Raw genomic sequence first — 22982 nt, 5'->3', positions numbered from 1 at the left:
GCAGGGCCTACTTATCCATTCCCTACCCCGGGCACAGTGCCGGCAGCACACAGTGCTTTTGCGATCCACGAAAATAGGGTTCATTTCTTTTAAAATCAGAAGAAAAAAAATGAGAACTCAGGCCAAGGAAAATGTTTTAATATATAGTCTAAATATATTCATCCCCAACAGAGTGCTAGAACAACATTTTGATATTCTTTATGGAGAAAGGAGCCGACGAAGGCGAGAGTGCCTCGAGCCCACAGACGTCACGGTGGACCTGTTTCTAGAGCTCTCCTTGCAGACCCTGCGGGCTTTTAGAGGTCGGCAGGACAAGACGCCGGCGAGGGTGGGGGTCGAGCGCGGGTCCAGCGCCTCCGCCTGGCCGTGCGGTGCCGCTTTAAGGATGCTCTGCGGGTACCGGCCGCGGGCGGCGAGGATGCAGCCGTGACGTCACGGCCCCGCCCCGCAGGGTGATGCTGCAGCAGCAGCGGCGGGCCGGGGGCGGCCGGGCCGGGACCCGAGCTGCGCACGGGGCAGGCAGGAACCCAGCCTCGGAAAGGGATGCCTCCTGGCTCGAACCACAGGTACCACCATTTCCTCCTGCGCCCTCCGCACAGCCTCTCGGCTTTGCGCTGGGAGCGACGCGGGTTAGGCCCCAGGGTAATCCGAGTGCCAAGATCGGTACTGGAGGTTGGCACGGAGACCTTTGTTCTTCTTGGATGTCTAATTAATTGAACTGTAAATGGAGCTCCCCTCTCACCCCCTGAGCGAGGAACCCTCCGGCCCAGAAGAGGGTAGCAGCTGGGTGACAGGTTCATTTCACCCTTGCTAGGAAGGAGGTTAAACACTGGAATTCGCCCCAGGCTTACGCTGTGCTCATTGGTGCCGGAGGCCTGTTCTCCCCTCACCTGGGCAGGTGTCATCAGCTTCCGGTTCACCTCCTGCCTGAGGCTCAACGCTCTCAGTGGCCCCGGGCTCAAAGTATAACCTCTCCCAGCACCCCAGGATTTGGTTTATGAGGAGCACCTAGGATTTCTGCTTTCTTGAGTCACCAGCCAAGGGTAACATGCCGAGGTTGAAATAAGAGGCTTTACGCAATTCAGTTCATTCGGTCCTGGTCAATAAATAACTTTTCACATTATTTCTGGCGTTACCATAACATTTCCGTTTTTCAGCTTCTGTAGGGAGGTAGAGCCGGGTGCTGGTGCAGCCCGAGTTCGATGTGCGCCTGACCAGGGCTTTCGCCATCCATTGGCCCTCAGGTAGGGGCCAAATTGCTGGAGATCAAAAGTGAGAAATGGGCCCCAATTCAGTAACTAGCTAATTAAATACCTCCCCTCACGTCCACAGAGCCCTTCCCTGGGAAGGTTTCCCTGAAGTATTAACTTGGATAATTGGGAGAAGGAAGAGTAGAGAGGGTGTGGCTGCGCGTGACCCCGTGGTGGGAAGCCTGGTTTCATAGAGAGAAGAGGGCAGAAAAAACGAAGAAATGATATTGGCTCATAGTAGGATGATTTTAAGCATTCAAATTACATGGACATTGTTTATTTTTATTAATCATTTGCCGCTTAATCTTCCCATAACACAGTTTGAGAGCCTCTTTGCTTGAGACATCCTCTGTATTCCAGAAGCACAGTGGGCCTGGCATATAACCTTTGGGGGTCCAAGGATATGTGTGCATTTTCTTTTGACAGAGTAAATGGTCACATAGTGTGATAAAGATGATCTGGTGAATATTTGTATGAGTGTATTAAAATTCTGTTTCATTGTTTTAAATTTTACTTTCATTTTTTGTACCACTTAAAAATGAATTTTAAACATTCTTCTTAGAATAAGTTTTCATGGACAGCTTTTAATAAGTGTATTTTAAAAATAAAAGAGGTAATACTGGTCCCCAAATTTAAAGGTGAACCCTCAGCGAAGACGTTTTTCGAGCTCAGGTTGGATTCCAGTTTAGATGCTGGAGGGTGAGGTGGGGGTGTGAGGGTCTCGGTTTTGCTAGGAGACGCTGCAGGCTGTGTTTTAAAGCTGGGGGTGGGCAGGTGGATGTCGAAATTGTCGCATCACAGATAGAGACATGGGGTGTCTACATGGTCCATTTTAAATAGGGTCGGAGAGGTTCCCCTTTTCAAAAATATGCTTCCGCCATATGCCATTTCGATCTGAAATTCTTCCTAAGCGGGCCCACTGTTCTTCATTCCAAAATTGAAGGGGCAGTTTCTAATGCGCGTGCACTTAAGTTCACTTCGTGGGAGTAGAACGCTGCTGGGAAAGAGGCTGAGACGCTGTGTGCCTGAAGGGGTGAGGGGCGGCCGGAGGCGGAGAGGGAGTTAGCGGCTGCCTGGATGTGGGGCTGCGAGTGGGCGGGTAAATTCAGGCCAAGCTCTCCAGCACACCTGTGCTGAAGGTCTTCCTTCTGACTTTTTTTTTCCAAACGTTGGCACCTGAGCTAACATCTGTTGCTAATCTTCCTTTCTTTTATTTTTCACCTCTTCTTCTCCCCAAAGCCCCCCAGTACATAGTTGTGTATTCTAGTTGTGAATGCCTCTGGTTGTGGCATGTGGGATGCCGCCCAAGCATGGCTTGATGAGTGGCGCCATGTCCGCGCACAGAATCCCAACCCGGGAAACTCTGGGCTACCGAAGCGGAGCAAACGAACTTAACCACTTGGCCACGGGGCCGGCCCCCCTTCTGTCTTATTATGCGGTGTTCTAACCTGCACTCTATTTCTATAATCTTAATGAGCGAAGCTCCAGGGAATGCTAACAGCCACCTGGGTTTCTGAAGGCAAGACCAGCCAATGCACAGTTTCCTGGAGTATTTACTGTGTACAAGGGCCTGAGCTAAACCAGTGAGGAACATAAACGAGGAGCGTAGCTCCTTAAAAATTTTAATCTTGATTTAATCTTAATAAATAATTTACATTTTTATGAAGCATTACTTGCCTACATAGTTCTTAAGTCCATCTGTTCCTGTTTTAAAGGAGAGCATGGGATTTTTCTAAGGTCACAAGATAAGCCATTTATAGAAGTGAGAGCTGACTGAGGCTCTGGTTATGTCAGTGCCTGTCATCTCGGTATGAAATCCATCTCTTAGCGAGGCTTCAAGGCCCTTCATGATCAGCTAATCCCTTCCTGCTGGCTTCATCTCTCACGGCACTGCCATTGTGCCTAACTGTTGCACATATCTCATTTACACGGGTGGTTCCCACTGTTTAGAATGCCTTTCCTCTACTTTTTCACCCAACTTGAGGGTGAAAATTATGTCTTTCTTTTATCTCTGTGACCTCGGTGGTACTTGGTACTCAGTACTCAGCTGAATGGGAGGATGGGCGAGTAGGTGGGCAGATGGAGAGGTGGAAGGGTGAATGGGTAGATGAGTGAGTAAGGAATGGATAGATGGATGGATGGATGTTTGGAAGGGTAGATGGGTATATTAAAGGATGGGTGGGTGCATATGTGGATGGATGGGTGGGTGGGAGGATGGGTGGGTGAATGGGTGGATGGATGGAGGGATGGATGGGTTGCTGGGCTATCCCAGTGTTCTGAATCCTGCTGGGGCATCTCTAGATCAAATCATTTCCACCATTGACGTCCTCTGATGAGAAGGAAGTCAATTCCTCAGTGTGTAGGGTAGCAGAGGAGTTTGGGATGCAAATCTGGGGTGATGAGGAATTTCAGAGTGATTCACAAAGAAGTTATCAGCTAGCAATAGCGTGATGGAAGGTGGTATGGTAAGGTAATGTCAGAAATAAGGGCCTCATTTCTAAAGCTTAAAACTAGTTTTGAAAGAAAGCCTATCATGTTTATCTTGGTTAATAACAAGTGTCCTTGTCAGGAAGCCTATCAATGTTGGGAATATTGTCTCGGGTTTGGGGCCTACTTCTCTGGAAGGACTTCAGAGGAAATTTGGGCAGTTGCTATTTTGTGAGGCAGATGGGGAGCTGTCAGAGAGGCCGAACTGAACCCTAGAAGCTCCCCTCTTACCTTTTCATCTGCCTTTTTCCCTCTGACCTTAGTAGCTTTCCTCTCCGTATGCTCAGTGAAATTGACATTGACTAACACACGCAGGTCAACATACCAGAATCCATTCCTTTAATATGTACGATCTACATTAATTTCAAAGCAGTGAGAAACAGTTGGACACCCAGGAGCAGGTCACTGAGGGGCACGGATTGCAAATCCCGGGGGTGGGGGACCGAGGCGGGGAGTGTCTGTGAAGGCCTGCACGCTTGCTAATTCCCCACCCAGGGCGTGGTGACAATTGCTCCAAAAAATAATTTGAGCATGGGGGAAAATTTATTATTTCTCACCCCTCCCTGGTTCTTTTTGTCCCTCACTTTTTTTTGTTTTTGGTAAACTGTTTCCCTCTGAGTGTGATATCTGTGACACGCAGGATTCAGGGAGTTTGGTTTTTTTTTAAAGACAGCATTTTCAAACACTATAAAAGTCTCAGTTCTCCTGACTTGACTGAAAATTCACTCGTCTAACTGATGGTGAAAGGAAAGGACTTGAGTTAAACTCATTCAGCTGCTTTTGGGCAAGGATCCCCCCGATGGCCCACCATGAGGAGTAAACATAAGTGTCAGGGAGGTGACTGCCGTGACTGTCCATTCCGTGAAGGAAGGGCTGTCCCCTCACCCTGCGCCGGTGCTCAGGGTGCCTGTCAGTGGTCCTGTCCCAGGCCTGGTCTCTCTTCCTCTCTGCTCCCCTGGCACCTGTGGGGAGGGGCAAAGTTTGCCCTGGAAAGGGGCCACAGGTCCTACAGTAGCCTGGTGTCCTCTGGGCCGTTGGGCTCTTGGCTGCTCCCACTTCTCAGAAGGTTCTTTGCCCGACTCTCCTGATGGAACCTGTTTGGGGAAGAGGCCCTTTGAGTTTTAGTGTGGGGATCTGAAGGGCCAGGGGTCCTCTCTCCACGCAGAGAGACAGCATCCGGCTTTGGTTTCCTGGGCAGATGGCTGCACTGATTTGCGAATGAGGCCTAGTGACATCATCTACCAAGAGTAGGCTCAACTTTGGGGGCACAGTGTTTGACTCTAAGGGTTCCCCAACATGAACTCAACTTTCCCCATGTGAAAAGGGTGAGCGAGTGCCAGTCGGGGGAGGGGAGAGCCAGCTGGAAAAATGACCTCTCCTGGTGGAGGCCCCGGTGAGTAACTGTGGCCCGAATGGCTCTCCCCACAGGAGCACCCACCGGCTCCCCCTACGATGATCGCCCCGGCGAGCAGCACGCCTCCTGGAGAGGCCCTCTTCCCCAGTTTGGCTCCTCAGGACTTCTGGAGGTCTCAGATCTCAAGCTACTCGGGGTCAGTGACCCGGCACATCAGCCACCGGGCCAACAACTTCAAACGACACCCCAAGAGGAGGAAGTGCATTCGCCCCTCCCCACCCCCGCCTCCCAACACTCCATGCCCTATTGAGCTGGTGGACTTTGGGGACCTGCACCCCCAGAGGTCCTTCCGGGAGCTGCTCTTCAACGGCTGCATTCTCTTTGGCATCGAGTTCAGCTACGCCATGGAGACGGCATACGTGACCCCCGTGCTCCTACAGATGGGCCTGCCCGACCAGCTCTACAGTCTGGTGTGGTTCATCAGCCCCATCCTTGGTGAGCCCCAGCTCAGCCCCGATGGTGGATGGCCTCCGGAAACCTCTGGAAGCTTCTGGAACCTCAGTTGAAGCAGCATAAGGTTCCCCCGGGGACAAGGGAGGAGCAAGAGTTAAGTTCCACTCATTAGTATGGGGCTGTAGGACAACACAGGTATGGCCAGTCACACCCCATGTTTTAAGTGACTTTATCTAAACCAGACTGCAGAACAGGAATTTAGCAGACACCAAGGATTACCACCATCTTGTGCCGAGCTCTCACTGGAGGATCCAAGCAATAAAGCTTGATGTGGTTTGGGTCTGGGAGGTCCTGGAAGTTCTTGGATTCCCAAGGAAGGTGATGGCTGCTTTGTGCCTTATAGGGGCCTAAGTAGAAAATTTAAGGAGAAGCTGAGTGATTCCAAGAGTCTGTTTGTCTTTTGTTTTCTGGCTTAGGGTTTTGTTGGTGACTCTGAGTTTGATCACCTTATTCTTTGACACACTGGGGACATTTGAGGGCAAATGTTTCAGGAATGTGGTGAGGCCGTTTCAGGGTTCAGCCCAATGTGCCGGGGGGCCCCTGGGCGTGACCACTGGCCTGCTCTGTTTCAGGATTCCTCCTGCAGCCACTGCTGGGAGCTTGGAGTGACCGATGTACCTCAAGGTTTGGAAGGAGACGCCCTTTCATTCTTGTCCTGGCTATAGGTCTGTTGTTCTGGAATTGAAATAAAGTGGAAAAAACAAAAAAGGCCCTAAGTGCTTCCTTTTAGGAAAATCTAAAAGAGTGATGAGCAAAGCAATGGCCAGACAATGTCGCTGGTGTGGCAGCAGGAGTAGCCGCCCCCCACAACCGGCCTGAGTTAACTGGGAGGCTGTATTGGGGGATTGTTTTTTGAATACAAGTTAATAAAGCTTATGTAATTCCTGCTCTGCTTGATGAAATAAAAACCCCGACCAAGCACAAAAAAAATAACATGGTGAGTCTGCAGGTGACCTTTCCAATGGGCTCTGCTTGAGGTTTGATTAAAAGGAATTCTTGGGGCCCTAAAGATCCTAGACCTAAGTTGTGGGCTGCCGGGGGTAGAGCTGGTCCGCATTTCCTCTGGGTGACTCTGTTTCTCTGTCCCCAGGGGCGTTGCTGGGCCTCTCACTCTTGCTCAACGGCCGGGACATCGGCACGGCGCTGGCCGACACGGCCACCAACCACAAGTGGGGCATCCTCCTCACCGTGTGCGGGGTGGTGCTCATGGACTTCAGCGCCGACTCGGCAGATAACCCCAGCCACGCCTACATGATGGACGTGTGCAGCCCTGCCGACCAGGACCGGGGCCTGAACATCCACGCCCTCCTGGCAGGTAAGTCTCCGTGCAGCGAGGGCCGAGCTTGGCCTGCAGGCCTGTGGGTTTCACTGTGGGCGCTCGCGAGTGCCTTCCTCATGCCCTGATCTAAAAAACACGTTGGTAACATTCGAACACATGGATGAACACTGAAGGCAATGAAAAGGCACATCTCAAACAATACATATCGACAATAATAATAATACTTCTTTCTGAGATATATGTGCGTATACAGTCATGCACTGCTTAATGACGGGGATACCTTCCAAGAAGCACGTCGTCAGGCGATTTCGTCTTGTTTGAACATCATAGTGTCAACTGAAAGGGAACAAAATTTATCCCCCAAAGTGTGTCTCTTTAACATGAGGATTATTTTAAGCTGATTATTTTTAAGAAGCAAAAGACTCAGAAAGGTTTTCTTGTTACCTCCCCCTTAACTGCCTAAAAGAATTCAAATTAAAAAAAACCTGTCTCAGGAAGCTAGCTGTCACCGTAGCGTCACTTGGACTAGGTGGTGGACAGGGAGGAACCTGGAAAAGCCTGTTCTTTGGGTTTCCCTGTGTTCTTCTGTTTCTGTGGCCCGACGCTTGTTTTCCAACATTGCTCCTTTCCACCCGCCTGTGAGTTGCCTTCTTTCCCTTTGAAGGCCCTGCCTCTCCTCGCTCCCAACATCTTCTTTTGTCTTTAGCTGAGGATTGGGTGAGATACTCGGTTCTCCCGGGTTTCTCCCATGTATACGTGTTATTAAACTTTTGTTTGTTTTTCTCCTGTTACTCTATCTCATGTCAATCTAATTCTCAGACCAGCCAGAAGGACCCAGGAGGGTGGAGGACAATGTCTTCCTCCCCTACAGCACTTACACAAACCTAGACGGTAGCTATAGCCTAGTCCACACCTAGGCCACATGGTACTAATCTTGCAGGACCACTATCATATATGCGGTCCGCCACTGACTGAAATGTCCTTATGTGGCCCATGACTGCGTATATGCGTGTATATAGCTATATATATAACTCTCTATATAACTCTCTATAGTGTATGTAACTATATATATATAGTGTTGTATATAGTTGATTCTCATTATTCATGTAGCTATATTCTACAGAGTCGCCAGGAGCCCTGAATTAGCTGATATGGAGTCATCGCCCCTAGGAGAAAGACAGGGTTAGTTTCCTGCAAACCTCTGGTCACATTTTCATCAACTGATCAATACGTAACTTTGTTTTGTGTGTTTCTGTTTAAAGACACTTTATTCGGTATATATCATTGATCCATTAACACTGAACCCACGGCCAACAGCCCTGGAACCCAGGCCTGGACAAGCTTCCCTGACGCACGTGTTTTCTCCAACAGGTACATTGCGGGCTCCTCGCACTTAGGAACACTAGACAGCAGTATGTTGGCGCTACACTTGGAGGCCATTTTAAACAGCAATGTCACCCCAAAAAGCACAAAAATGCAAAAATGTGGCACCATATAGACTACAAAAGAGATGGTTGTTTATAGTGTGAGAGTTGAAACAATCACCTTGTAAAACGTCAGCTGGGCCCGTGTGTAGTGGACAACTCAAAATGTTTGCTGCTCTGCACATGTGTGTGAATGAGCGCGTAGTGAATGTGTATTGATGGGGTTGCAAATCAATTTCAGTGAGCAGGTAAATTCGCAAATATGGAATCTGAGAATAATGAGAATCGACTATGCGTGTGTGTATGTATACAACACACACACACACACACACACACACACACACACACAAATCTGTGTTGTGCTTAATGCCCAACATGAGAAATGTTCCTATCAAAGTCAGGGACAAGGCAGGAACGACCACCAACCCCACAGAGTCTACGCAATTAGGCAGTCGAAATAAACAAGAGATGTGTAGGATGAGAATTATCACCCCTGGCCTCTGTGACTGCACGGAGGAAAACTTCAAGAGAATCAGCTACAAAACAGGAGGAGAATTCAGTGTGATGTTTGGTTATCAAAGTATATATAAAACACCTCTAGTGTTCCTATATAAAATACTTACCTTGTTACAGAATAAAATGGAAGAAAATAATCTCATTTAAAATAGCAAGGAAAAAGATTTCTAAAAATCAAAGGAAAGATGTAACAAGACACGTGCAGGACCCGTTTGAAGAGGGCTGATTGCCAAATGGTTAGAGGCGCGGGCCTGGGATCTGAAAGCCTGAATCTGCTGTGGGCTTGTCCTCCTGTCCGTTATGGGGCTCTAGGCGCGCTGCTTGGCCTCTCCAAGCCTCAGTCGCTTCTGCTGGCAAGTACCGTTGTTCCTCTCCCTGTGTCTGCACACACACATGGGTGTGGGCCCAGGGAGCTCCTGCATGGGTCCCGGGGAGCCAGTGCTGGGGTTTGGAGGGTAGGAGGAAGGACTTAGTTTTTTACCTTATACTCTTCTGTATTGTTTCTATTTTTGGATTGTGGACATACATAAAATTTACCGTCTTAGCCATTTTCAAGTGTGCGATTCAGGAGCAGCAAGTACATTCACATTGTTGCTCAGCCATCACCACCATCCACCCCCTTAACTCTTCGTCTTGTCAAACTGAAACCCTATGACCGTTAAACGATAACTCCCCCTCCGCGCTCCCCCAGCCCTGGGCACCCCGCCTCTACTTTCTGTCTCTGTGATTTGACTATTCTAAGTATCTTATATCAGGGGAATCGTACAGTATTTGTCCTTTTGCGGCTGGCTTATTTCGTTTAGCACGATGTCAGCAAGCTTCATTCATGTTGTAGTATGTGTCAGAATCTGCTTCCTTTTTAAAGCTGAATAATAATATTGCGTTAGTGTAGACTACATTTTACTGATCCATTCATCTGTGGATGGACACTTGGGTTACTCCCACATTTCTGCTTGTGTGAATGATGCTAGTGTGAACATGGGTGTACAAATACCTCTTTGAGACCCAGCTTTCAATTCTTTTGGGTATTTGCCCAGTAGTAGGATTGCTGGATGATGTAGTAATTCTATTTTTAATTTTTCAAGGAATAATTTTTCCACAGTAGCTATATAATTTTTATATTCCCACCCACAGGGCACAAAATTGCCAATTTCTCCACATCCTCGCCAACACTTGTTGGTTTCTGGGTTTTTTGATGATAGGCCCCTGATGTCTGTGAGGTGGTGTCTCAGTGTAGTTTTGTTTCGTGTTTCCCTGCTGGCTGGTGAGTGATGCCGAGCATCTTTTCACGTGCTTATCGGCCATTCAAAAATCTTCTTCGGAGGGATGTCTATGCAAGTCCTTTGCCCATTTTTGAATTGGGTTGTTTGTTTTTTTGCGCTGAGTATGACGTATGGTTTCTTTCCTGTGATAATACATCGCTTTGATCATTTAAAAAAATGATTAATGAGGTTCATCTCAAATCTGACCTTATTTAAGGGTCACAAAACAGCAATTGTGTCCTCGAAATGGGGGGCAGCTAATTAGAACGATGAATGTGGGAAGTTAGGGGTGGAGGGGACATGAAATTAAAAGGCCAGTAAGGACAGTCTGGGACAAATGAGGAAGTTCTGTGGTAAAACCATTAAATAGACCCAGGGTCGTGCCCCGCCCTGGGGACGGGGAGGAGACTGAGCTGAATGGGGGAAGGCCAGGCCTTTCCATGGAAGTTGCCGTGTGAAAGGCAACCCCACAGCATGCCTGGTTCCCCCCAAAGCGGAGGGCAGCCGCCGGCACCTGCCGCTGGCATGCCGGTTCCTCTTCAGGACCGGCACAAACAGAGAACCCGCCTCCCAACCACTAGACGAGTCAAAATACAGCCGAACTCAGAATAAAATGACACGCCAGCTCCATGGCCTAGCAGCGAAGGGGGCCTGGTGTGTGGGGGACACGGGTGCTGCGTGGGTGGAGACACCACCGGCCTGGCCTGGCTCTTGCTGTTGGAAGCACAAAGCTGGGCTGGAGGAAACTGCGCTTTGGGGAGGTAAGTGTGTCCTTGCTGCTGGCCGGGGGCAATGCACCTTCACCCACGTTTTACGTTGTATGACGTGAACCAGTCAACCATTGCAGCCCTATTGTATTCCAGTGTCCCGCTGACCCAGAAATCTGGCCACCAGGGTGGAGCCAGCCTTGGTCACTGATGCAGGGTCAGTGAGCCGAGGAGTCGAAAGAAAGATTTCTTGGACTCCCAAGATCTGGCAGTAGTGCTCTTTTATTTAGAGAATAGTGTGGAATAGCATGAGGACAGGACCCATGGGCAGTCAGAGCTGCTGCTGCAAAAATGAGCTGAGGGTAGGGCTAATTTTAAGGCATAGGTACGTGAGTTATCTCTTTACAAGACAAAGGAAAGACTATGAAAAAAAGTTAAAATGGTATCAGTGCAGGTGGGTTCTGGTTATTGGGTGATCCCATGACTTTTAGATAAGAATCAAATCGGATTAAGCAAAGGTCAGAAGCCACCACCCTAAATCAGTTACATGAGATTGCCAGACAGTAACCAACTTAAGTTCTTGCCTTCCCCATTAACAGTTTCTAGAGACAAGGTCATCTCCCTTCTTTCACAAATGCAAATGTCTCTCAAAGGGCAAGCAAATTCCAGTCCGGGGAGCCTGCTTCTCATCTGCAGTTTTAAAATTAACCAGCCTAAAATAATCCTCATCAGTCACCATGCGAGGTGACGCTCCTAGTGGTGGTTGTGTTCAAGGACGATGTCATCAGCCAAGCAAGACTGGGCAGCCACATGACTCCCGCATGCACACACACCATGGTCCGCGTGTGGGAGATGAGACTTTCCAGTTTACACGGCGCTGAAGCTGTGGGGGGGCGGGGCCTGAAGGGAACTGTGATGCGGTGTAGACAGTCACTTTCAGTGTTCCTGACAGGCTGGGTATAAGAAGAAAGCGTGGGCAGGTGGTCATCATGCTACTGCTCTGGAGCCGGGCCTGGCAGGCAGCCCTCCAGGGCAGGAGAGGGGGTCCCCCAGGAATCCCACCCTCATTTTTGTTGGGGTTGAGATGGGACAGATGGTACGTCTGGGTCCTTGGAGTGGATTTAGCGACCTGCGTGAGAAATGGAACCACTTTCCTTCAGGGCTTTCTTCTCCGCCTGCTTCTCTCCGCAGGCCTTGGAGGAGGGTTCGGATATGTGGTCGGGGGAATCCACTGGGATCAAACGAGCTTCGGGAGAGCCCTGGGCGGGCAGCTGCGGGTTGTCTACATCTTCACCGCGGTCACCCTGAGCATCACCACCGTCCTGACCTTGGTCAGCATCCCTGAGAGACCCCTGCGGCCCCCAGGCGAGAAGAGGACAGCCATGAAGAGCCCCAGCCTCCCGCTGCCTCCTTCCCCGCCCATCCTGTGCGAGGAGGGTGCCGGCCAGACCCTGCCCTGTCACTCGGCCACCAGCCTGTACGCCAGCTTCTCCAGCCCCATCTCCCCACTCAGCCCACTCACACCCAAGTATGGCAGTTTCATCAGCAGGGACAGCTCCCTGACGGGGATCAATGAGTTCGCCTCATCCTTTGCCACCTCCAACATAGACAGTGTCCTCATTGACTGCTTCACGGGCGGCCACGACAACTACTTGGCCATCCCGGGCAGCGTCCCGCGGCAGGCCATCAGTGTCAGCTTCCCCCGGGCCCCCGACAGCTTCTACCGCCAGGACCGTGGCCTCGGGGAGAGGCGGGAGGTGGCCCTGGCTGCCGGCCCCGATGGAGATGTCCTAAGGGTGGGCTCCCTGGACACCTCCAAGCCACGTTCATCCGGGATCCTGAAGAGACCCCAGACCTTGGCCATCCCGGATGCAGCTGGAGGAGGTGGTCCTGAAACCAGCAGGAGAAGGAACGTGACCTTCAGTCAACAGGTAAAAGAGAACATCGGGAGGCCAAGGGTCAGAGGTCACCTTGTGTTGTCCCCCCTCATCAGTTAGAAGACAAAGAGGGATGTCGAGCTGGAAGGAAATTCCCAGCCCATCCTGGAGGCATCAGAAAGTGCTTGGATCCAGATAGACCTCACCTACGTGCCCGTGAACAGCTTCGGGCCCAGCGTGAGCCCATGGATGAGCAAGTCCAGGGCATGGGTTACCGATCGCTGGTTTAACACACTGGCCGCAGTTCAAGGCGTGGATCTAAAGCCCTGTTACATTTATGCAAAGGCAATGCAAGCCTGAGCGTTCCCGTAGTGAGTTTGTTACAAGCATCGTGTACATTTCTGTTCTTGCCAGTGTCCCCCCGCAATCTCCACGGCCCCTCTTGGCCGTGAATCTGGAGCCAGCAATCTAAGTCTTCTCGAAAGACGGAAACAAAACCTAAACCCCGGCAGACGTTTCTGGGACCTGCCTCTGGCTCCTAGTGTGTAACTCAGCTAACCATCCCGGAGGCTGTGGGAACTCTGCATTCTGACGACGGGGGCATTCTGTGAGGCAAAGACCTTTCGGGGAGGTGGTTTGTGTCGAATGTGGGGTACATTGGATTGGCTGACAGGCCACGAGCTGGTATGTGATATTTTAGCAGCTTTCCGAGTTCGTGAACTTGGAGAGGCCACTTTAAATACGGTTCCTCTTGTATTTAAAGTAGACCTAAGAGTTCTGTGGCCCGCCTGCCCTCAGGGGTGTTACAAGATGAGAATTCCAGTAGGAACTTGAACTTTCTCGAGCAGGAGACTGTAAAACCCTGTTCGACCTACCCAAGCCCCCCAGGGAGGCGAATCTGAAGGCCAGTAACCGAGAGGCGCAGCCCCGGGGACACCCCTGCCCACCCGTCTCCCCACGAAGTAAACCCTGCTTGGCCGACCATCCTGAATGGCACAGGCCCCCAGACGGCCGGGCCTTCAGTCAGGCGTCCCCTCTCCGTGCTGGGCAAGACCCCTGATTTAGTGGCAGGTTCACTGGAGACATTTGGAGGAGGCTGATCTTTTTCTCTTCATTGTGAAATTCTTCAGCACGACCGTGTGTCTCCTCTGCTTTTCTCTGGTGCGTTAGGGACAGTCAGTCTTCATGTCATTTTCATCATCTCTTAAGTGTTGCTGTTGCTGTCTCTGCTCGAGAAAGGAGGCTGCCAAGGTGCGTGCCCGTCCTTGCAGGGGGACGTCAGGCTCCCTGTGGCAGCGTCGAGGACATCTCAGGAGCTCAGATCTGGAAAGGGTTTGAAGAACCGCAAATCACTGGAGGGTTAGGAAATCCCCTTACTAGCACAGGAAAGAGATTTCTCTGATTGCTCGCGTCGAGGGCGTCCTCCTCATTCTCGATGACACCAGAGCAGTTAGTCAGGCCTTCCGTCAATACAGGGTCATTGAGAACTATTTCGAAAAATTCAAACTGGCTTCCAGATACAGTTCTTTAGCCGTGGCTGAAAATCTTGTTTTCATCCTTTTTTTCTATTTCCATTCTCAATATAGTGTAATTTGAGAATCGGTTCTTTGAGGAAAGTAAAAATCATGAGCTAAATATGAACACGTCGGGGCTCACGTGGGGACATGGGCGTAGCTGTAGCAGTCTTCCTCTGGCAGCCGTGGTGACAAGCTCTGTGGACGTGGCTGCCCTTGGAACCAGCACAGTGCGCTATTTACTTCCTTTTTATATTCCCCCCCACCCCGTGTCTGCACCCCACACCCAGGCCGAGCGACTGTGGCATGAAGCCTCGTCCTTCCAGGAAGAGTTAGCAAACCGAGTCAGTGAGCGTAGCTGACCCAGAGAGAAATCGAACCCCTACTCATTCCAGTTTCAGTTCTGTTGGCAATGGGGTGTTTGGGCTTGGCACACGGGGAGCCCTGGCCCAGGGCCACGGTGAGTGTGTCCGTCCCCTGCACGTGCTCACCTGGCCGCCCTAACCTCCGTGCAGACAGGAGTCTCACCTGTCTGGAGAGAATTTTGAACAGAGTCTCCAGTCACCTTGAAATCAGTCCTTTACATGCTTCTGTCATGGAAAAGAAGGGACTTCATAATGTCTGGATTTGAACTGATCCATCTTTCTTTTATTTCAAATTTATTTCACACTTGGGAAAGTATTACCTTACTCCCTGTGGCCCAGAGCTTACATCCTTTGGCCAAAATGCAGGTGCCCCTGAAATGAAATTCTGTTCTCACTGCCCCGAGTCTCTGCCGAGACGACCTGAAGTCGACTCTCTCACCCTGGGTGCTGTCTGGTGCTCGGTTAACGCTGTCCAGGGAGACGAGCCTTCACGGCCTGTGTCTGTGTTTGTGCTTCCATGGCATGTCTGGAGCTTGGTGCTCTGATGACGGGCTTTTGGGGGGCTTCCTTTACAGGTGGCAAATATTTTACTGAACGGCGTGAAGTACGAGAGTGAGCTGACGGGCTCCAGCGAGCCGGCGGGGCAGCCTCTGTCCATGAGGCATCTCTGTTTCACCATCTGCAATATGCCCAAGGCGCTCCGAAACCTCTGTGTCAACCACTTCCTGGGTGAGTCTTGGCAAAGCCTCCATGTGTCCATGTCCCAGCTCAGCCCGCACTGCACGATGGGGATGGGGCTACCTGACCCAGGGCTCTCACCCCTTCCGCCTCCCTGGACACCCCAGAGCCTCACACCCAGGACGCCCCTCACATTCCTTTCGCTTTCCCGATACCACCAAGGGCAGGACTCTGCTGGGAGGGCCAGAGAGATGCCTGCTCTAGGCAGCCCCGAATTAACCCTGGGGTTCCGGATGAGAGGCCTACTTCTTCCCCTGGCCGAGACAGCTGTGTCTCCACACAGCCCGAATCCTCATGACCAAAGGCTCTCCCGACAACTCAGTTACGTGATGGACATCGCTTTCCGTTGGTGGGACTTGTGTCTTAAACCAGGTTGGGCCTGGCTGCCTCTTACTCTTGGAGCCGAGACGTAGACACCGGCAGACATTTGCACACACCTAATATGCCTGGTGCTGGTCTTAAGTTCACAGGCTTGGATTCAAACTACTAGTGAAAAGCCCCAACCTGCATTTCATTCTATTTGGTACCTCTTTACGGCTGAGCTGTTGAACATCTGAGGATGATTAAGAATTTGAGATGATCTAGGGCTCTCAACACTGTGGGACGTAGATCACAATGACCTCCTAGAAGGCAATTTGGCAACAGGCAAGAATCTTAAAAGTGTCCATAACCTTTATCTCAATGATCCTGTTCGGTATTCTTTGCAAGGACATAGAGACTGTATCAAGATGTGTGCCAGGTATTTATCACAGCATGATTTATAATAGCCAAAAACTGGGATGGGGGGAGGTAAAATGCCCAACAGTGAGAGAAGAGGTAAATATATCATGGTGCATCCACGTTGTGAAATATCTGGCTGCCATCAAAATGGGGCTGTTTAAGAATATTCAACGGCATAGGAAGTTGTGCATGGTAACTACTGGAGTTCAAGAGGGCCAGTAAATACCACCCCCTTCCTCTGTCAAAGAAGAAGTGAACACAGAACCCTACAGTTTTATCTGTAATCGAGCAAATTGGATCTGTGTCAACATTTGAGCTTCCTCCCACCCCTCCCCACCCCTGTGGCTAGAGCCCCCCACCCCATTTTCTTTGTAGAGGAGCGCGTGGGAAGCAGGACGAGGCATTTAGAAGGAGGCGTGGGGATCCGCGTTCCTCATGGCGGTAGCGTTCAGAGAAGAACAGCACACAAACCAGGCAACAGAGCCTGTTTACAAGAAATACAGATTTACTTTGAAAGACACCGGTAGGAAACTTGCAAAATTTTAAGGGGTAACATTATCTCTGGGTGGTGAGGCTATAGGTAGGTGATTTCCTCTTAAGTTTGGAATCTGCGAACATCATGTGTCACTTTGGTGCACATGGCCTGTCGGCGCAGGCCGGGTGCCAGCACTGCTGGGCGTCACGGGCCCTCCTCCTCCAGGGTGGCTGTCGTTCGAGGGGATGCTGCTCTTCTACACGGACTTCATGGGAGAGGTGGTGTTCCAGGGAGACCCCAGAGCACCGCACGCGTCGGAGGAGTATCAGAAATACAACAGCGGTGTCACCATGGGCTGCTGGGGGATGTGTATTTACGCCTTCAGCGCCGCCTTCTACTCAGGTACCGGCCACGAAGCGAGACGCAGGGTCAGGGGCCTGCGTGGGAAATACAGCGACCTTCGGTGGGTGGCTGGGGCACGCTGAATGAGGGGAGGCCTGTGTCTGTACAGATGCAGCCACAGAATGCCAATCTGGGGGAGACAGTGCTGCCCTTTTTTCAGTCATTCAACAAGCTGTCCGGGGCCAGCTGCGTGCACTGCCCTGTGCTGGGTGGCGGCCCGACTGGGGACCGGGTGTGTTTCCTGAGTTAGCTTCTGGGCAGAGAGGGTCAGGCCTGTAAGTGAGGGCAAAGTGGGGGCCCAGGGATGCGCCACGAAGTCACCTCCCCACCCCCACCCCGGTGGGTGTGCGTCTTTCCCACGTGGATTCGCATGGCCACTTGTCCAGAGGGAGGGAAGGTGTGGTTGAGGCCGGAGGGGCAGGAGGAATGAGATCCAGAGCACGTGGGTGGCCGAGACCAGAATGCGGGATGGGCATGAGGTTAGCGCCGGGTGAGCCGCGGGACACAGGAGCCTCGCTGAATCCATGCGGGGATGGGGCGCCGTCGTGGTGGGGCACCTGGCTGGCGGGGCGGGGCAGGACAGTGGGTTTCGTCTCAGGGGCCCACCCACGGTTTCTGTCAAAGGCCAAGCAGTAGCCGCACAGTCTCTTCTGGAGAGACTCTGCGCTGCCCTTGAGGCTCGGGAGCCGCCACAGACGAGTCCTAAACCCACGTGCATGGCCCAGTTCCAGTAAAACTCCCTTTGTGTTCATGAAGATACAAATTTCGTTTACTTTTCACGTGTCACAAAATACTAATCTTCTTTTAATATTTTTTAACCATTTAAAAATATGAAAACTGTTCTTAGCTCCCAGGTGGTCCCAAACGCTGCTGGTGGGGCTCCTCCTGGGGGCTGCAGCTTGCCAAGGCCTGCTTTATGTCATTTTGCCCTGTTGTAGTGAGTTCCAGCCCCAGGGTCCTCGACTATGGCTTCTGGGGATCGGCGGGTTGGGGGGAGACCTTAGGAGGAGAGACTTCCTTAGCTCTCTCGCTTGCAAGCCCATGGGTGGCACCTGGGGGGTCTGGTTCCCCCACAGGGAAGCGGCCCTCAGTTATTTGATTCTGGGAAGCAGTGTTGTGCGTTGTCCCCCCTGCTATGCCCTCTCAGGGTCCTCTAGGCCAGCGGGCAGGATGTTGGTATCCTTGTTTTAGGAAAGAGACAGAGAGCGCTGTGATCTGCACAGGGACCCAGGGGTTTATAAAAACCCTAAATTCTCAAGCCTCCTTGGTATTTCACCCCAAAGACTCCTTCACCTGCAGCAGCACTGGGAAGCCTGGTTGGGGCCAGTGTGTGCAGGGCCACCCCAGGTCCTGGTCCAACTGGACCACCCCATCCTGGCCCCCCCTGGAGCTGTTGGGGTCCCTCAGATCCCTGGGCCAACCACGCAGGTCTTCGGTCTGGGGCAAGCTGCCTGCCTAGCCGGTTCCCACCCCTGGCAGCCCTAGGTCAGCCCCAGGGGAGGTGGCCCAGGGACAGAGCCTGTCCTTTCCGGTCTGCAGCTATTCTCGAGAAGCTGGAAGAATACCTCAGCATCCGCACGCTGTACTTCATCGCCTATCTGGCCTTCGGCCTGGGGACTGGGCTCGCCACCCTGTCTAGGAACCTCTACGTGGTCCTGTCACTCTGCATAACCTACGGGATCTTATTTTCTACCCTGTGCACCCTACCCTACTCCCTGCTGTGTGACTACTACCAGAGCAAAAAGGTAAGGGCTTCCGTTTTTCTTGCTTCGCGTCCTGAAGAGGCCACTGCCACCCGCCCAGCTTCCCAGGAAACTCCTGGGCAATGTCCCCAGGCCCTGGGCCCAGATCCGCCAACCGATGTCAAAGGAAAACGCAGGCCCATCAAACAGTAAGAATATCAAGACGGCCGCAGCAGAGCACAGACCTGAGCAGGTGGCCGCCCGCCCCGTTCCTGAGGGGACTTGGGCCGTGGGAGGGAGGCCCACCCCTTCGTGTCCCCCTCTGTCAGCCTTCGGGGTCACCTGCTGGCACCAGCCTCAGCGAGGTCAGTGAGGCACTCGCCTTGGGCACAGAAAACTCAGCAATCGAGAGCAATAATATGTTAATACATTATTTCTAAAAATGAGAATTAATGCCAAAAATCCACGCTGGACAAAATGTCAGAACTTTAAATAAAAACAGGATAAGTAACAGTGCCATGCCAAGCCATGGTGGAGTCTGAGGCCAGAGGAAAACTCAAGACTACCAATCCTGTCTTTATAGAAAATGTTGGTATTTTGTTGAGCATGGATTCCCTTGAATAGCTTTATTGAGATATAATAATAATGCGCCAGGCAGCACCACACAGCTCACCCATTTCAAGTGTACAGCTGAATGGTTTATAGTATATTCACAGTGTACGACTACCACCACAGTCAATTTTAGAACATTCTCGTCTCCCCAAAAAGCCTCACAGCCATTAGCCAACCCTCTCCAGTCCTCCCATTCTCCCAGCCCCTGGCAACCACTAATTTACTCTCCGTCTCTGTGGATTCGCCTGTTCTGGACACTTTCTATCAGTGGAATCACCACGTGGTGTCTGGTGCCTGGCTCCTCTCACCCAGCATCACGTTTTCAAGCTGTAGCCACACTGTCACGTGTCAGTGCTCATTCCTTCTCGTGGCTGAATAACAGCCCCATCATAGACTTTCTGCAGTGACTGAGATTTTAAAATACTGCATTACAAGTCGCCCTTGATAACTGAGCTTCTCACCCCCTTTAAATCGGGGCCTCCATGCCTCCCCCAGGCCCAGCCTAGGGTAGGGCATCCTGATTTGTTTTAATGAGTCTGGAGTCTCTGATGAATTCAGCTGGGCCAACTCTGAGCACAATACTTTTTAAGAAAAGTCAGATTGGCCTGGAGCCCCAGGCACTACAGCGGGCCGGACCGCAGTCTTAGGGGGGTCCTGTGGCAGCTGCCCCCGCCTTCTCTCTGCTGGCGACTGGACTCCCGGCCACACAGACAGGCAGTGCCCTCAAGGACTGGACCTTCCCCCGGGGGCGGGCAGAGGCTGAGACCCTGTGAGAGGGAGCTGTGTCCACACCCTGAGCCTCCAGCCAGCACTGTGAGGGCAGCCACGGCTGCGCCACCAGCACCCAAGCGACCAGGTGCCTGGGTGACACTGTCCCTGCTCACTGGTGCTGCCCCAGCCTACCTTGCCACCGTCTCCCTTGCCAGCAACTTACAGCCCCAGAGACCACCTTCTCTGAGGTAAACGATGTGCTGGTTTTTGGCAAAGGGTTGCCCTGCCCCATGGGAGGGGACACCCAGGGCCTTGGACCCCTCTGATCGAGTTTGCCAGGGCTGACCGGAAGGCTTGGGCCTCTGTTGCCTGTAGAGTCTTCTAGACACTTGCATTCCTCTCAGTCTCCCTTGGGTTGTAGGTTCAGGGCTAACCTGTGACCTCCCCGCCACAGTGGCACCTGCAGGCCTTTCTGGCTGTGTGTAGCCCCAGGGGGGTCGCAGGTTTCCCAGGACATACGTGACGCCCATTCACAGGGCACTTTGCAGGTGCCCGGAAGGACACAGCCTTCTCTAGAGAGTGGCTCAGCAGCACCCTAGAGGCTACCACATCTGTGTCTGGATGCAGGGCCTGGCCATGCTGGCCCCCAGGCGGTGCACACAAGGCGGCTTGTGGGGGTGGTGTCAGTCTGCAGCATTGGTGGCCATTAGGTGAGGGTGGCCTGCATTGGGGAGCAGTGAGGGGACCGACACCACCTCCTCCCACCGTCACTGCTGCCGCTGTGCTCAAAGACCACGTGTTCACCACCATCCCCTGCATGGTGAGGTGGGGGCAGGGGAGGAGAAGGAGGTGTCTGAGCTGGAGGCCATGAGGACCTTCCAAAACAGGCCAAAGGAGCAGGTGTGTTGACTGTGACAGGGTATTTCAGAGTGTGTGATGGGCATCATAGTGACAGAGGTTAAGAAAGGGAATGAGCTAGAACACGGGGAGCCAGCCAGCCAGCCAGGTTTCCAAGGTGAGAGTGGAAGGGACAGAGCAGACGCCCCAGCAGGGAAAGTGCCTGTGCACCCGGGCCTGCAAGAGCTCGGCCCGTCTGCCTGTTGGTCATGGATTCTTTTCATCATCGTCATCTCTTTGAACACAAATATTATTCAACTCTTGGCTGAACTCCTTGTGCATGTTGGCCCTGGAAAATGTGAGCCCGCTGTGCATGGCCGCCCGGGTCCCCTGCGACTGCAGGAGACCTGGGGCTCGGTCACCTCGTCCGTGGCTGTGGCGTCTGGCTCATGTGTTTCCTCTCCTGGATCAGTTTGCAGGGTCCAGTGCGGACGGCACCCGGCGGGGCATGGGTGTGGACATCTCCCTGCTGAGCTGCCAGTACTTCCTGGCCCAGATCCTGGTCTCCCTGGTGCTGGGGCCCCTGACCTCGGCCGTGGGCAGCGCCAACGGGGTGATGTACTTCTCCAGCCTGGTGTCCTTCCTCGGCTGCCTGTACTCCTCCCTGTTTGTCGTGTACGAAATCCCTCCCAGTGATACCACTGACGAGGAGCACCGGCCCCTCCTGTTGAACGTCTGACATCCCGGAGCCCCAACTTTGGCCTCGAGCCTGTGCTGGAGGCTCTGCAGCAGGCTGGCCAGTGAAAAACCAAAGGGCCAAAGGTGGATGCAGGACAGGTTTCCCGTTGCAATGTAAATATGTGGTAAAACAATAAATGGCAGCAACAAAGCCTATGGTTTCTAGTTGTGGCTCTCCCGAGGGGTGAGAGGTCACCTGGGGATTGGGCCACTCTCCATAGGGATTTGGGGAGGGGGCTGTAAGAATCATTTATTGAAAGTAAAGGCATAACTCTATGCTTCTTAACTGGTGGCAATTTTGCCCCCACCTCCACCCCAGAAGATGTCTAGCAATGTCTAGAGATGTTTTTGGTTGTCACAACTCAGGTGGGTGCTATGTCCAGGGGTGTGGTAAACATAATACAGTGTACTGGACAGTCCCCCACAACAAAGAACTGTCCAAACCCAAATGTCCACAGTGCTGAGGTGGAATGGGCCTGGTCTATCTGTACACTGCATCCCAGAGTAGGGTTAGAGCATACAGTGCTTTTGGGCCAGAAGTCCTCACATTCATTCATTCTCCCATCCATCCATCCACCCACCCACCCACCCATCCATCCGCTCATCCACCCACCCACCCATCACCCATCCACCCACCACCCATCCATCCACCCACCCACCCATCACCCATCCATCCACCCACCCACCCATCACCCACCCATCACCCATCCATCCACCCACCCACCCACCCATCCACCCATCACCCATCCATCCACCATCCATCCACCCACCCATCACCTATCCATCCACCCATCACCCATCCATCCACCATCCATCCACCCACCCATCACCCATCCATCCACCTATCACCCATCCATCCACCATCCATCCACCCACCCACCCATCACCCATCCATCCACCCAACCCACCGACCCATCACCCATCCATCCACCCATCCACCCAACCCACCGACCCATCACCCATCCATCCACCCACTCATCCATCCATCCATCCATGCATATATCCATCCACCCACCCACCCACCCATCCACCCTACAGATATTCATCGAGTGCCCTGGGTGTGGCAGGCAGTGGTAGGTGCTGGGGATCTCATTGTGAGCAACAGGTCTCCACCTTCACGGAGCTGATCTGAGAGGAGGAGAGACAGATAACACACTGAGGTCCGTGCCTGAGGATGCTGTTAAGTGCTGTGAAGAACATGAGCAGGGTAGGACGGGGTGATGGGGTCAGGGAGTGGGCTATCCTAGGGAGAATGGGCTGGCCTCTCTGGTGAGATGCCATTTGAGCAGTGCCCTGGAGAAGAGAAGAAAGTATGTGAGATGTGAGGTGGGAACTTGCACCTCGAGCTGGCTGAGGCCCCTTCCCGATGCACCCAGGCAGGCTCCTCTCCCCGCACTGGGAGTACTGGCTGGGCGCACCATCAGGGGAGGGTCATGGCCCATCACTGTTGTACCTGCTGCACCAGAACTGGGCCTGGCCCCCAGTACCCTCACTGCATGGTCCCTGTGTTTTAGAGACA

At 52.4% G+C, this 22982-nt stretch overlaps 1 protein-coding gene across 5 annotated transcripts; it reads left to right on the top strand.

Annotated features, from left to right (window-relative positions):
• The first annotated feature begins 277 nt into the window (after positions 1–277).
• On the top strand, positions 278–21614 carry SLC45A1 (solute carrier family 45 member 1). 5 transcript variants are annotated; one of them, XM_014737720.3, is made up of 9 exons: positions 278–566; positions 5166–5586; positions 6177–6269; positions 6695–6919; positions 11984–12723; positions 15124–15277; positions 16707–16883; positions 18423–18628; positions 21198–21614. In XM_014737720.3, exons 1-9 carry the CDS (start codon positions 456–458, stop codon positions 21462–21464), a joined length of 2394 nt encoding a protein of 797 aa, XP_014593206.2. In that variant the 5' UTR covers positions 278–455; the 3' UTR covers positions 21465–21614. The 5 variants fall into 5 exon arrangements, with proteins under 5 accessions (XP_014593206.2, XP_070109816.1, XP_070109820.1 ...); XM_070253715.1 differs by having other exon boundaries at positions 432–566; positions 6177–6228; XM_070253719.1 differs by having other exon boundaries at positions 443–566; positions 5166–5697.
• The last annotated feature ends 1368 nt before the right edge of the window (positions 21615–22982 follow it).

The sequence above is a fragment of the Equus caballus genome, chromosome 2 (genome assembly GCF_041296265.1).
Source record: "Equus caballus isolate H_3958 breed thoroughbred chromosome 2, TB-T2T, whole genome shotgun sequence".
Lineage (NCBI taxonomy): Eukaryota > Metazoa > Chordata > Mammalia > Perissodactyla > Equidae > Equus > Equus caballus.
The sequence above is the reverse complement of the archived record's forward strand: the minus strand, read 5'-3'. Positions and strand labels throughout refer to the sequence as shown.

Excerpts from the sequence above, each read along its gene's own strand:
- SLC45A1 (XM_014737720.3), top strand. The coding sequence starts at position 456 with ATGCTGCAGCAGCAGCGGCGGGCCGGGGGCGGCCGGGCCGGGACCCGA. Across the intron at positions 567-5,165 it reads CCTCCTGGCTCGAACCACAG|GAGCACCCACCGGCTCCCCC; the intron begins GTACCACCATTT and ends CTCTCCCCACAG. Across the intron at positions 5,587-6,176 it reads GTTCATCAGCCCCATCCTTG|GATTCCTCCTGCAGCCACTG; the intron begins GTGAGCCCCAGC and ends GCTCTGTTTCAG.